This window comes from Urocampus carinirostris, chromosome 14, assembly GCF_059441175.1.
Source record: "Urocampus carinirostris isolate Australia breed hairy pipefish chromosome 14, RoL_Ucar_1.0, whole genome shotgun sequence".
Lineage (NCBI taxonomy): Eukaryota > Metazoa > Chordata > Actinopteri > Syngnathiformes > Syngnathidae > Urocampus > Urocampus carinirostris.
In genome coordinates, this window is record NC_142362.1 from 17,904,876 (window position 1) to 17,920,031 (window position 15,156).

Below are 15,156 nucleotides of genomic sequence, written 5' to 3' on the forward strand. Positions count from 1 at the left end.
TTTTTTTTGGTTTTTAGTTTTACTGACATGTTTAGTTTGAAAAATTAATACTGTTTGACTGATGGTTTGGATCACAGCTGTCAAATAGGCAGCCCGCGAGCCAGATCAGGCCCGCTAACGGATTGAATTCGGCCCGCGAGACAACACTCAGAGAAGTGCAAGAGAAAAACAAGCTGCAAGTTGAAATATGTCAGCTTGATATTGCCAAAGCCAGGTGCCTCTCACAAAGACACTGTACTTGTATTTATTTATTTCTCTCCCTCTCTCTCTCCTTCTCTCTCTCACTCTCTGTCTCTCTTTTCTTCCACTCTGTCTCTTTCACTGTCTGCGTCTCTTTTTCTCTTCCTTTGTTGCTCTTTGTCTTTTTCTCTTTGTGTCTTTTGATCTCTTTTGCTCTAACTTCCTTTTTTCCTTTTCTCTTTCTCTTTTCATACCCTTTGCGCTTTCTTGTCTCTTTTCTCTCCTTCTGTCTTTTTTTTTTTCTTTGGATTTATTTCTTCCTCTCCCTTTCTTTTCCCCCTCTCTCACGAATTTTTATCTTTTGTTTCTCACGCTCTCTCCCTCTCTTTCTTTTTCTTTCTTTGTCCTGCCCTCTCTTCTTTCCCCCCCTCTTTCTCTTATTTCTTTAGCTCTCTTTTTCTTTCTCTTTAATCTACTAGTCCGGCCCAGAATGTTTGTTCTATCGTGTGGCCCCCGAGGTAAAATGAGTTTGACACCCCTGGTTTAGATTATTTGGGATTCTAAAGTTGAGGCCAGATATTAGTTAGGCCTATGTTTAAATATTTTATGATTCAGATTACTTCTATGTACATATTAGTAGATTAACGATCCTTATGTCTAATGATTATTTGAGTTAATTGCCTCAAGTTTAGTTCAATCTCTATTTGTTTTTTATATAACCTGAAGCAATTTGTACTCTTATCAACCTGATAGCTGCTAACTCCCTGCTAACCCCCTGATAAATCCCTGCCTATGACTGCGAACCTGAAACCCCCTTCATTACTACCATGTACTTCAATAAAAACAAAGAAAGAGACTAAGTTGTTCCTTGTTTGACCAAAACTCTTGCATGTTGAAGAACAAACTCATGACAAAGTCAAACCAAACCAAAGAACTTGTCAACATTGCAATTGGAAAACCATTAGTTAGAATAAACCCTTGGTTAGATCTTTTGACATGTTTATGTGGCAATACCAAATCGGACTACTGGCATTAATCAGATCATTGCCTGCATGAAAAAGAACCCGACATCTGAGTGGATTATGATCTTCTTAACGTTGAAGCATTTTTTTCAATTTTTTGTTCTTTCAAACAAACATACAGTGCCGTGAAAAGGTATCTGCCCCCTCCCGGATTCTTGTGTTTTTTGCATATGTATCACTCACAAAGGTTTCAGACCAATTTTAATATCACAGAAGAATAACCCAAGGAAATACGTAATGCAGTTTTGAAATGTTGAACATTTTTTTCTATTAAAGGAAAAAAACAAAAATCCAAATCTGTCTGGCCCTGTGTGGAAAAGTAATTGCCCCCTGAACCCTGATAGCAAGTTGGGCCACCTTCGGCAGCGATAACAGAAATCAAATATTTATGATAGTTGGTAATGAGTCTTTCACAACGCGGTGGGGGAATTTTGGCCAACTCTTCTTTGCAAAATTGTTTCAAATCTGCCATAATGGAGAGATTTTGAGCATGAACTGTCCATTTAAGGTCACACCACAGCATTGCAGTTGGATTTAAATTCAGACTTTGACTTTGCCACTCCAGAACCTTAATTTAGAGGTGGACTTGCTGGTGTGTTTTGGATTGTTGTAATGTTGCATGATCCAAGACTGCTTGAGTTTGAGGGCACAACCTGATGGCTGGACATTCTCCTTCAGGATCTTCTGGTAAACACCAGAATTCATTATTCCTTCAAGCACAGCAAGTTGTTCTCAGGAAGTAAAGCAGCCCCAGATCATCACACTGCCACCAAAAAGTTCAATTTTTGACTCATCAGTCCACAGAATGCTTCTCCAAAAGTCTTGAGGTTAATCAAAATGCTTTGTGTGAAATGTGAGATGACTCTGTGTTGTGTGTGGTTTATGCTTGGGAACCCTCCTATGGGTGCCAGGAACACTGACTTCAGTCTAGCGAGGCCTGCAGTTCCTTGAATGCTTTCTGGCGTTCTCTCGTAACCTCTCGCATCAGCCATCATCGCACTGTCTGAGTAATCTTAGTTGGTCGACCACTGCTAAGGTTTCCTAGTTTTCTTCATTTGTGAATAATGGCTCTGACAGTGGTTCACTTTTTCTGATGGGGCCAGATAGGCCTAGATGTATTTTGTGCCTTAATAAATGGAATCAACATTTTCAAAACTGTATTTTGTATTTCCTTGGGTTGTCTGTGTCAGACTTAAAGTGGTTTGATGATCTGGAAGCTTTGTAAGAGATAATTATGCAAAAAAGGAAGGAGGCCGATACTTTTTCACGGCACTGTACATATAGAAGGTCGGGGGAATTTGAAAAGCGCTTTCCTGAATTCGGGAACTTGTTGACGTTTAATCAAATGTATTCATGCTGACCCTCATAATAACGAAAACTTGAGCGGCAGGCAGTAAGACAGCTGCTGAAAAATGTCGCATAAGGACAACAAATTGACTGCCGACTTTTAATTACTGTTGTGCTTGTGGGAGCTCGTGAGACGCTTCTCGGCGATATGTTCCAAAATGGTTCGCAGTGTATCTCCTAGCAACCTCTGCCTTTAAACGTCAATCAACACGTTGCCATGGGAAATGTTTACCCTGGGTATTGTTTCGCCCAAAGTCTTGTCTGAGTTTTCTTTTCACTGTCAGTCACCCGTTTTGTCTCGTTTGACCTGGGGGGAAGTTAGCATAGCGGTGGCCTCTCAAGCAGTTCCTGGTTTGCTAGCAAGGTTATTCTTTTCATTCTGCTTTTTTCTTTTTTTTTGCACCCATGCTTTCCATTTTTTTAATTCATTCAATGCTAGGCATTATTTCCCTGCATCCTTTTAAGCATCTTCTTTGACTACCGAAAATGTTAGTCATCCACGGATCCTAGAAAGATCCTTTTGCCATCTGCTGGTGACTATGCCTCATTACATGCTTTTGAAAACGATGTTTTATGGAGAAATGTGTGTTCTATGTCCAATTATCATAAAGAAAATATACAAAATTCAGTTTTAAAATTCACAGTAAAATCAGATTACATTTGAGTAGGCATGATTATCTGTAAAAAAAAAATACTGCAAAATAAGAATTAAGATAGGAAAGGCAAATAGTCAGCCAATTGGAAGATTTTTCTGTCATTATTTTAATGAGGTCATAAATGATCTGATTTACAATATGAGATAATTTTGTTTATTTCCTTATTTTTAGAGGAAAATAATATTTTATGGGGCAATGTCTTTTGCTTTTCAGTGGAACAGTATTTTTCCGCTAACCACGCATATATATAAAAATGTTTTATTTTTTTAAATCAATTGGACATAATTATCTGATATAAACTACAAAATCGTTTAGCTTGTTTTGATGATTCTTATTTTGAGGGGAGGAATTTCAAAAATATAAATATATTTAGGATGAGATAGAAAAATTCTTCAGAGTATTTTTTGTAATCAACAAAACACTTTATGAAAAAAAAAATTAAATAAAATGTCTTATATGAAACGGCTAGTTTGGCCCATTTCAAAAAATTTAACACGATAAAAACATATCGTCAAAGAAGAAAAGAGAGAACCTGCAAATTTAGTAACGTTTTTCAATTTTTCTATCTTATTTTATTCACGGATCCTATAACCGCCTGGGTCGTCCAGGCACAAATGAGGATGCAACTCTGGACATCTTTCTCCACTGTCCAAGGTTCCTGGCTCGTTTTTGGATTGTGGCAAAGTTGGCGTCCCAGTTCTTTTTCGCTTAGTTTCATAAAATTGTCTGATTAAAAATAATCAATTTTGGCCCAATATTGGGGATGGAAATGTATACAGGACCAAAAATATAGTCAACTATGATGAAATGAAATGATCTGCATTTATATAGCGCTTTTTCAAGTCAATGAAGACTTCCCAAAGCGCTTTACAATGTGCTTCACATTTCCCAATAGCGGCCGTGCAACCATGTAAGGCGCTAACCTGCTTATTGGGGGCATTGGGGGTTCAGTGTCTTATTCAAGGACACTTCGACATGTAACACGGATAAATAACACTTAAATCACAGGAGGGAGGGATTTCAACTGATTTTTACATTTTTTTATTTTGCAGTACAATCGCCTTCATACAGTAAAAGAGAGCACCAGCTAGTGATTTCGGGGCCCTGCAAGTAAAATGAAGTCCACTGGTTCTTACCAATTAATAACTCACCAAAAAATAGTCATTGGTAACAGTTACGCCATCTTCAAGAAAGGTTTGTAGCTTTGACTAATATGTCATTCAAAAAAATCTCATTTGACATATTGGCATGAATATTTGGTTCATACAGGTAGTATGGTGCACCCAGAGTAAAGCGTCGGTCTCCAAACCTGAACATTCAAACTTTTAAATAAATATATGTGTATTCTTGCACCGAAAATGATATGAAATTGATTTGATATTTTACATGAGTGGATATTTTTGTGTCAAATATTGCCCTTTCAATAGAGCAGTGATTCTCAACTGGTGGGTCACGGGCATGTTTTTAGTGGGTTGCAGGTTTTTTTCCCCTTGGCCCAAAAATTTGATGAAAAATAATAACTATGGGGCAGCACGGCGGCGCAGTGGTTAGCGCGTGTGCAGCACAGTTCTGAGGTCATGAGATCAAACCTTCCTGTGTGGAGTTTGCATGTTCTCCCCGTGCTTGCGTGGGTTTCGTCCGGGCACTCCGGTTTCCACCCAAAATCCAAAAACATGCATGTCAGGTTAATTGGCCGGACCAAATTCTCCCTAGATGAGCGAGTTAATGGTCGTCTGTCTCCGTGTGCCCTGCGACTGTCTGGCAACCAGTTCAGGGTGTCCCCTGCCCACTGCCTGAAGATAGCTGGGATGGGCTCCAGCGCTCCCGCGACCCTACTGAGAATGAGCGGTGCAGATAATGGATGGATGGATGGATAATAACTATGGCTCAAACACTATTTAACAGGAGATTGTGATAATGCTGCGCAGATTCACGTTGCCACTCATTTGACACCACAGAAAAATACCAGTACAATTGGTTTAGATGTCGAGCAAGCCCATAAGCAGAGAATATAGCGATATGGATTTTATTATATTGAAGACAAAGCTACTGAAGCGAAGCATTTTGAATATAATTAAAAATGTATGCGTGTATTATTTGACCACTAGATGTTGCTGTGTGGCACAGTGCAACCGAAAACTAGTGTTAAAAACCGCAAGGAAGAATACAAACTACAGAGACTCAAAAGTGACAATTTTTCCACTCTTTTTTGACCTTTTCACAGAAAAAGACAAAAAGGAAAAGGAATAGGAAACGAAAAAAGGAACAAAAAAGAAAATAGTTAAGGAGAAGGGAGGAAAAGGAAAAACTAAAAATTAGAAAAGAAAAAGAGAAATGGGGGGAGAAAAAAGAAGGGGAGAAAGTAGAAAAGGAAGAAAAAAATAACAGGATTTAGTGTACCCGTGGCAGTAAGATGGCTGACAAGAATGTCATCCTTTCAATCAATATGTTTGAAAAGTGGATATTTTCTTATTGATTTCGGTCGTGGTGTCACGGTTGCCATGGCGCCCAATTGGCTCGTTATCAGATTGGCATCGGTCTATTTTAAGCTCAGCGCTCTCATGCTTTCTTTGTCAGCCCATCAACAGACCTCTACCCCGCAAGACGTGGCTTTTGACTCTGTCTGATTTCCTGCCTGTGTTTCCTGTCCGGTACCGTTCCGTTTATTTTGTCCTGTTTAATATCGGTTTTCAGTTTAGTTTCCGTCTATTTTTGTCCTGTTTATTATTTTCTCCAGTTTTCGTTCCCCTCTAGTTTGTCCAGTTTATTTTCGATATCCTGATTGATTATCTATCCTGTCTGTCCCGTCCTATCCAGTATCTACCCCATCTGTGTGATATCAACTCGGGCAATTGGAATCAATCTCGTCGGTCTCTGGCTTGCTGTCTTTCCACGCCAGACCGCTGCCTAACGTGCATGACTCCCCATTTTCCGTAAAATAAAAAGCTTATGTGAGAACGTCACGCGTTTGGGTCCTGATCCTGTTCTGCTTCATGACACAAGGCTTGTAATTAGGGTGGTGTTGTGGGTCCTCAAGTAAGACCGATTGAGAATCACTGCAATATAGGATACCAGTTTACTGCAAAACGCTGATATGAAATACAGATGCTTTGTTTTTTCACCAACAAGGATTGTGTTGCTTAAAGGATTCTTTAAGGATATCTGGTCTACTGGTGATCGTTCTCCAACAAGCGTTCTCCATCCGGGCACCGGTGCTGTGGAATGCTCTTCCCCCTGAGATCCGATCTGCAACCTCAGTGGAAATGTTTAAATCTAAGCTTAAAACACACTTATACTCTATAGCATATGAATAACCTATATTTTTGACGACAATATATCTGTACTATTTAATTGCAACATCCATTGCAGCCTGGTCATCCTGAAAGGGGGATTACCACATGTGCGGTCCCTTCATAAGGTTTCTTCATTTTCCTCATGATGAGGTTTCTGAGTTTTTCCTTGCCCTCGTGTTGGTTCCAGATCAGGGGATGGTGTAATAATAGTCTGATATAATAGTCTGTGCAATAACCTGTGCAGCCCTTTGAGACGCTTTGTGATTAAGGGCTATACAAATAAAAATGACTTGACTTGAGACATCAGTGGAATGTCTGTCTTAAACGTTTCCAAACTCGCTCCTTTTGTCCAACAGTGGTACCACTCGGAGCATTTGTACACCTTGCAGCCGATTTAATCTAATAGCATGATAGTGCCTGAAGAGCCTGAAATAAGACCAGGCGAGATTCTCTATAAACGTTTATGGAGGCAATTAAGCGGCCGAGTCAGAGACTGAGGGTCATGTTTCTTAGCAGCCATTGCTGGGAGCGGCTTCCATTGCAGTCCCTCAAGGTGGGCACCATCTTGTCCTCCTCCGAAGGCATGTCCAGACACTGGTTGCTGTTCACGTGCAGCAAAGTCAGACTCTGGAGGGAACAAGGGAACAGACATGTTTTTTTAACTTAAGCTAGGAAGAGAAGCAAAAAACGTTGGGTGCACGGCAGCAGACCCTAAAAAACCTCAAAAGCGCAGGTTGGCAAACATGTTAGTTACGGTTCACGTTGGGTTGAAAAAATGGTTGACTGATGTATTTATTTTTTGTATGTGCCGAGAGAGAGTCTTAAATCTGATATCTCGGCAATACATGAGGAAAAAAGCTAACATAATCCAAACAACTATTCCTTAATTGCATTTACCCGCACAAGTTATATTTCATTGTCTATTTATAAAGGGACATTTTCATCCAATTGGTTTTGAAATACTCAATACACAAATACGTGTAGTTATTTACAAATATAAGTAATAACAAAGTAATATTGAGTTTTTCAGCACTAAATTTGACAATTTCCATTAAAAAAACTCATTACAATAGGGCTACTTCAGAAGTGTTGTATAGAGTGAAATTAAGATTTTTGATAATTGATTTGAAAAAAAAAAAATTTTTTTAAAAATGGAGCCAGCCTTACTAAATAATCTGTTGCATTATCATTTTGATTAATTTTCATGCTCAGCATGTACGACAAGTGAAAATATTGGGAACCTATGTTGTTCAAAGACATTTGATCGTGCTTTACAAAAAAACTAAATAAATGAAAATATTAAACTGGCAAATAACTAATTAGGATGTTTTTTTTACTTATTTTACTAAAATCAATGAGTAAATAAAAATGTATATATCACTCTATATCTTTGTTTTAACCAAGGCTAAATTGTCTGCATTGTCTTACTTTGCAAAAAATAAATATTACATTGGGAAATATAATTTGTAAGATGATTTTTTCGTATACTATTAATATTAAATGTAAAATACATTTTATGTCACTCTTTTAAATATAAATGTTAAAAAAATGTATACATTAATAACTTTTGAAATGTATTAATGTTTAAATGTATTCAAATTGAAATCAATATTTTTAATTGCCTCAAAATTAAAGTTAATTTGAATTTAAAAAAAGCTGAGAAATACTGCCTTAAGTATACTTTTAAATACTACATTATATAAACTTCACACAATTATACTTGGGTATATATTGCTTTTTAAATGTTCAAAACAAATTATATTAAATTTGTAAATAAGAGTAAACAAAAACTATATCCTGTGTAGTTATTTTCTTGTACTGAATTCAAAATAAATTGTATCTCAAACTAAAAACAGGTTTTTTTTCTAAACTCAGAAGCAATACCTCAGAATATAAGAAAATTAATCTTCAAAATGTATGGTTTATAAAATACCTGCTATCTACCATATAATGCAATTTTGATTATTATAAGGAATATTTTTCTTATTTTATTTTATAAACTAAACAGAAATGTAGTCAAATTAAAAAAAAATCTGTAGGAAAGATTTTGCAGGTATATTTATTTTTTATTTATTATTTTGCTGTCTGTCCTGTGGTGAGGGCGTGGTCCGCTGCGTATCATAAGAGGCGACTAAAGTGGAGGGAGCGAGGGGCCTGGGGATCCTCTCCTCGCTATCTCTACTCCCTAAAAGACAGCAAGGCAAAGAAAGGGGGGGGACCGAAAGGTTTCGCAAACCCTAGTGATAGGGTCACTAAATGTGAGAGGATGTGGAAGTAAAGCGACTGAGTGGAAAAAAGAGGAGATCGGAAGGATGATGACTAAAAGGAAGGTTGGTGTGTTAGCCTTAAGTGAAACAGAGATGAAAGGAAAGGGTGAATTACAGCTTGGAGGTATGTATGGTAGAGAGTCTGGAGTTACGGGTGGACATGCTAGAGAAGGAGTGGCTGTGCTGTTGTTGTTGTTGTTGTTGTTGAGTCACTCAAGGCGCCTAAGGATAATCCTCAGTAGCGCTAGACTCGCTTGTGGGAGGCTCCGTAGTTCTCCGAAGGAGAATCCCAGCTGGCGGTGGTATCGGGCAGACTGGAGTGCAGGGCACCGCAGCCAGAGATGCTCGGCCGATTCTTCGTCCTCACCGCAGAGACGGCACCGATCGTCTTCGCATTTCCCCATCAAATGTTGCCATCTTCGGAGGGAGGGGTGATGACTGGACCGGAATCGTATAAGATCGACAAGGTCTTTCTTTGAGAGCTGGGATTCTTCCTCCGGGTTGTGGTGGGAAGAGTTAAGAGAAATGAGACGTGGGTGGGTAGATGGGGGGAGTTTGCAGCTCCTGCGAATAATAGCGAGCCGAGTTTTGTGGGTCTAGCGGGGCGGTAGGTTGAGGGAGGACCAAGCCTAATTTAGCCTGCCCGTCTGCAAGGTCGTTACCCGGGAGGTTGCAGTGACCCGGGACCCAAATAAGCCGGATGCTCTTGGATGGGGAGAAGGCCGCAATTGAGGAGTTAAGGGACAGGAGGGAGGGGTCTGTTATATTAGGGTTGGAGAGAGCTTGGAGGAGGGACTTGCAATCCGTGATGATGGAGGCTGAGGACCAGTCGTTATTGTGGTCTAGCCAGGCGATTGCAGCGATCATGGCAGACTTTTCGGCCTGAAAAGAACTGCTAAAGGCGCATGCCAGGAGTGGATTAGTGTGTTGCCTTTAAAGATCAACACTCCGGCTCCTCCATTCTCCGTACCGTTGAGGGTGGAAACATCGGTGAAAATATACAAGTCGGTTGGGCCCAGATCCGCAAGTGTTTCCTCTGCAGTGGCAAGTTGTTGGGCAGGGGATGCGGATTTTGGGACGGGGGTGAAATGGATGGGTGGTGGGGGCGCCAGAGGTCACGGAATATTAGGGTCATGTACAGACTCCGAGTCCACTGACGTGAGGTTGAGAGAGGATAAAATGGGGGTTGTGGAATTACGCCAGTCCTCTCTCTTGAGGCGTTTAGGACCGTGCTTTTGGAGGAGTACTCTCCTGTGATCGTTGGGAGGGAGATGGAACCATTCATCAGCTTTCCTAAGGCCGGCAAGCTGAAGTCGGGAGGAGAGCGGTGGGAGCTGGGCTTCATGGAGGACAGCGTTGATGGGAGTAGATCGAAGTTGGCCCGTAATTGCTCGAGCCGCGTCCGATTGTGCCCTCTCCAGTTTCTGGATATTGGTGTTGGAGGCCCAGGGCGCCCAGGCAGGAGCTGCATATTCAGCGAGCGATCTGACCTGGCAATGTAGATCATCCGCATCTCCAAGGGCCGCCATCCCCAAGACGTGACGGTCAGTTGTCGCAGGAGATTGGATCGTTGCTTCATGACATGCTCATTGAAGGTCAGTCGGCGATCGTATCGAAACCCCAGGAAAGTAGGAGTAGGATTCATCTCGAGTCTCGAACCCCCTACAGTGATGTACCAGTGGTACCAAATCAACCCACTCAGTGGCTATGCTTGTGAGTGAGAAAGCAAAGGAAAAACTGGTGGAGTGGAAAAAATATAGTGGAAGCAAGAGCTCTTGCTTGTGATAGGAAGGAGTGGAGAGGTGTTTTAAAAGGATAGTGGGATATTTAGACGTGTTCTAAGGGATGGGAAGGGCACCTGTATGATGCGGCAAGGGTAAACCAATAAAAGCTGTTGAACAGAAGTGTGTGTTGTGTCACCCTGACCCGAGTGACATGGCCGCTTTCCTGTGTCCCATTTCATCTGGAGGGACGAAAGCATGACCAACTTGGGTGCCCAGGTGCTTAACTTGTTTGGGCATTTGGGTTGGCCGTGGTCCAAAAATGTGTGTGTGTGTGTTTTTGATACCTTTTCCCTTTTTTATTTTCTTTGTTTTTGTATGCGTTTGTCTTGCTGTCGGTCACCCCTCTTGAGGGATATGACCAGGGTAAATAGATTTTGCTTTGCGAACAGAATGAATGACAACAACAGGACAGATTCCACAAATCCCACAAATGCAATACTAGGCGGACTATAATATTGATATTAGTGGAGGTGCAAAGAAATATTGCTAAAAAAACAAGCTGGGTTTGTTCACTACAAAAATAAAAAAACATTTTACAAGCAATTCTGACTTGTCGTCCCTTAACCTCAAAAGTTTTTACAAGATGATGCGTGCAAATATACATGCTCTTCCTCCCCTTATTGTCCTTAGTCAGCATTTGATTTCTCTGCTTCGTCCTCTCACATGTGCCAGAGGGGAACCAAAAGAGGGAATAAGTGCTTTTAAAACGTCCAGACGAGAAAAAGAGACTTGATGTGATGAGTTAAGCGCAGCATGAGAATGTTCCTTACGTCCTCTTGAGCGCAAGGGCCGGACAACTAGCTGAGCATTTAAGTGAATTCTCTTAGAAGTAATTCACAATTTCAGTCCCTACTGGAGACCCTCGTCTTGACAGAATCGCAAGCTGTGCCTTTGCTTCGGAAAACAGTTTTTCACGGGGGAAGGTAGAAAAAAACCCAGTATTCCCCTGATTTTTGCTGTTAATTCATTCCATAACTTCCTGTATTATGCACAGGGGTCGGAAACCTATGGCTCGCGAGACATATATGACTCTCTTCATGAGTACATCTGGCTCGGACATGAAATATAACTCATGCAAATATTTTCTGCATCATTCTTATTATTGTATTTCCACAGCGAAGCTAGGACACCATTGAGCTAACAAATGGTCCGGTCCAGTACAGAGATCCTTGGGTTTCGTGGTTAGTGGGGACCAGAACCACCTACAAAAAGTGAAAATTTGCAGAGTACCTTAAGTCATAAAACAGTTTTTTTTTTCATAGATTGGCCACGGGGGGCCACTTATACTACGGTGAGACTTAAATGCAAATTATTAACACACTATAATATCATTGACTTTTAAAAAAAAAAAAATATTACCAGTTCTGTATATCATTTCACGTGTTATTTTCCACACTAAACCCCTAGAGGGCGATCTAGGCCTGTGTGGATAATTTCAACCTTGGCCGCGGCGTAAAAGCAGTAAGAGGAAGCCGGCGTATTGTCTACCTTTTGGGACTTGCTGAGAGTTGTTAACCGGTAAAAATGACACCGATGTAGTGAACTCCACCACGAATAAATGTCCCCTCACCATTTTCATCCACCCTAAACTGCACACAAGGGCCTACCAGGGCTCAAGGACAGACATTCCTTTAAGCTACAGGAAGTGACCAGACTCTCCAGCTGTATATTAGAGTTCTGAACCCCTAGAGCAGGGGTCGGGAACCTATGGCTCGCGAGCCATATATGGCTCTTTCTATGAGTACCTGCGGCTCGGAGACAAATTTGATTGCATGCAAATTTTCTCCATCTCGTCCAAAACGTGCGCAACTAGTACTGTTCAAATACTCACAAAGCCAGACAAAGACTAACATTAAAGAAGTGCTTGGCAGAATATATAGGGCACGTTTTTCACGACAATTTACAGTCAAGGTGTCACACGAAAAAAAAAAACTTCTGGCTGTACATCGCTAAAGAATCCGTTATATAAAACCTCACTACTGTATATTATCTGTCTTCAGTGTTCAGATACCTTATGATGAATCCACAGAACACACTGTAAATACGCCAAAACACCGGAAGAGAACTTAAAGATTTTTGATTGGGTGAGTGGGAGGGATGGGTGGAGCTATGCAAAAAGTGCAAGCACTCCCTCCCACCTCTCGCCCTACGCCGTCTGCGCCATAGATAAGCACATCAGGCTCCCTGTTTGCAGAATGTTGTGACGTTTTTACAAAATAACTGCTTACATCTGATTTTGAAACCAATATGTATGAAAAAAAAAGGTCAAAATGAGTTTAACCGATCTTGAGTAATTGCAAGAAAAACACAAGTTTAAAGTGGTATGTTTGTTGATTTTGGGACACGGGCTCTGGCATTATTCTCTTTTCATAATTTTTAGCAAATCATCAAAAATAAATGTGCTGAAGACTAAGCATTTGTCTGGGCCGCGAGTTTAGCAATTTAGTAAATTTGTGTGATAATAATGGTGTGGCTCTTTCCCAAAATAAAATTAATATATTTTGCTTTAATGGCTCTTTGAGTCAAAAAGGTTCCCGACCCCTGCCCTAGAGTGTTCATTTGTAATCAAATGTACCCCCCTTATGCCACAAGACACTTTGTCTAAGAGAAGGTATCAAGAGAAATAGATAAACCGTTTGGTGCTGGGCATAAATATCATTCTGACATCCAATTACATAAATCCTGAATAAAGACGCTCCCCTACTTACGATCATTCAACTGGTAGATACAAAAAAAAAATGTCGGGATGTCGAAAAATATCCGGACACGGCTTTAAGTTAGATTTTGTATTGGGTGCACCTTTTTCAGAGTACAGAACATTACTGTCGTGCTTCATTCACAATTGATTTACTAAATCCTTTTTAGTTTAAATATAAAACTTCAATTACTTTTGGATTTGGATTTAATGTGTTTGCATTTTTAAGACTTTTGAAAATTGTATTCCAAACTTTTTAATGCCAACTAAAGCTTTATTTTTAGAATAATATATTAAATGCCTTTTAAGAGAGATCCGCGGGAACCCTGTTTTATTTTCTCCCACCAGGGTAAAAAGGCCATAGCTGTATCCATCCATATAAAGTGTAAAGCTTCTGACAAGTAATGAACAGGAAAAACTTGTAAAGTTATGCCATAATTCTGTTAAGAACATTGGTATATCTAGAACCTGTGAATATATAATATAATGTATAATCAGGGTTGGGTAGGGTTACTTTAACTCGATTACTTTTAATTACTTTTGGATTACTCCAATACCAAATATGCTAATAAAAGACAAAAGAAACTAAATAAGAATACAATTCTGACTCACAACACGTGGTAAGCTTTCTCTCCTGGCTTTGATCTCCGGCAAAACTAACATAAAATGCGACAGAAACAAAATGAAAATAAATCCTAACAGCTTGCCAACATCATTTTTGCCGTTCCATGTATTCCGTTACTCCCCAAGCCTGCACAAAATTTAGTAAATTTATACATATTTGGTTTCTTTTGGCTTTTATTAGCATATTTGGTATTGGAGTCATCCAAAAGTAATTGAAAGTAATCAAGTTAAACCAACCCTACCCAACCATGTATATAATCCACAAAGCACCTTAAGTCAAACCATAAAATGGCGAGATCGAATTTTTTTTATTATTTGTGTTAAACATATTAGCCAATAAAATTAAAACCGGAAAATCACATGAACAAGATCAAACTTTTCAGTTCTCCAGTAAGGCAAAAACTGTGCTTTGACTTCATTAAAACGGGATTGTCCTGGGTGACGACTCAATCCGATGTGCACACAGAGACACTTGAGCTCTGTTTGCGTTTGGGTCATAAAACACAAGAGCCTAACCTTCTCTGCTGCTGAAGTTGGTCTACAAAGCTTTTTACACAGCACCTTTGTTCAAACACAAGAACAAAAGGGAGCAGATGTTGTACAACATCACACACGGTTTTGTGATATAACCCGACTCCCCCATTCCAAAAACTATAAAAAAAAGGGAATCGGAAGATTTTAGATCCCTGCTGAGATTAATATGATCGAAAGTGCAACTCTGCAACTCTGACATCAACAAGGCCAGCGAGCTAATAATATTCATTAAAAAAACAGATGCAAAATTGTTCTGACCTTTTGTGTGGGTGGAATAGATGATTTGATGTAAAAGTCAGGGTATCCACCGGTGCTATATAAGCCTGGCATGCTGCCCATTTTATTAATGATTGTTTTTTTTTTCGTAGGCAAGCAATACTCCGCCCTCCAGGACTGAGTTTCTCTGTTGTACATAGACATGGGAAACAGCTCCAAAGTATGAGTAATTTTCAATACTGTTGATAAGTTGGCTAAAGGACAAACGGACAAAAAGTAGATATTTTTGACAGTTTTTACCAAAATATCAGGTCAGTTGGAGGATTGGTTAATAGAGCATTTTGAATGGGTCAAACAAAGTTCCACTATATTAGGCCGTCTGTTGCAATCCCTCTTATTGTGAAAGAGCCTGCCTCAGGTAACTTTCCTCACATGGTTACCCTGTACCTTGCTATAATTGAATTGATTTTAGTATTTATCATCTTTCTTTAAATTTAAAAAAATCTAAAGGACTTTATACTGATAAAAAAATATTCCA

The 15,156-nt window shown here is 39.8% G+C and overlaps 1 protein-coding gene across 5 annotated transcripts in view; it reads right to left on the minus strand.

The window, feature by feature from the left end:
* Positions 1-5,726: 5,726 nt before the first annotated feature.
* The window catches only part of galnt13 (polypeptide N-acetylgalactosaminyltransferase 13), a 53,093-nt gene continuing 43,663 nt past the window's right edge, over positions 5,727-15,156 (minus strand). For 3 of the 5 annotated variants that reach the window (XM_088352712.1, XM_088352713.1, XM_088352711.1), the window contains one exon: positions 6,984-7,125. Coding sequence is in view for 2 of the 5 variants with exons in the window: in XM_088352716.1 (XP_088208842.1) it covers positions 6,985-7,125 (141 nt within the window). In the remaining 3 variants the exon portion in view is untranslated. Of the gene's footprint in view, positions 7,126-15,156 lie in introns of all 5 variants that reach the window. The other 2 variants (XM_088352716.1, XM_088352714.1) reach the window with 1 other exon arrangement.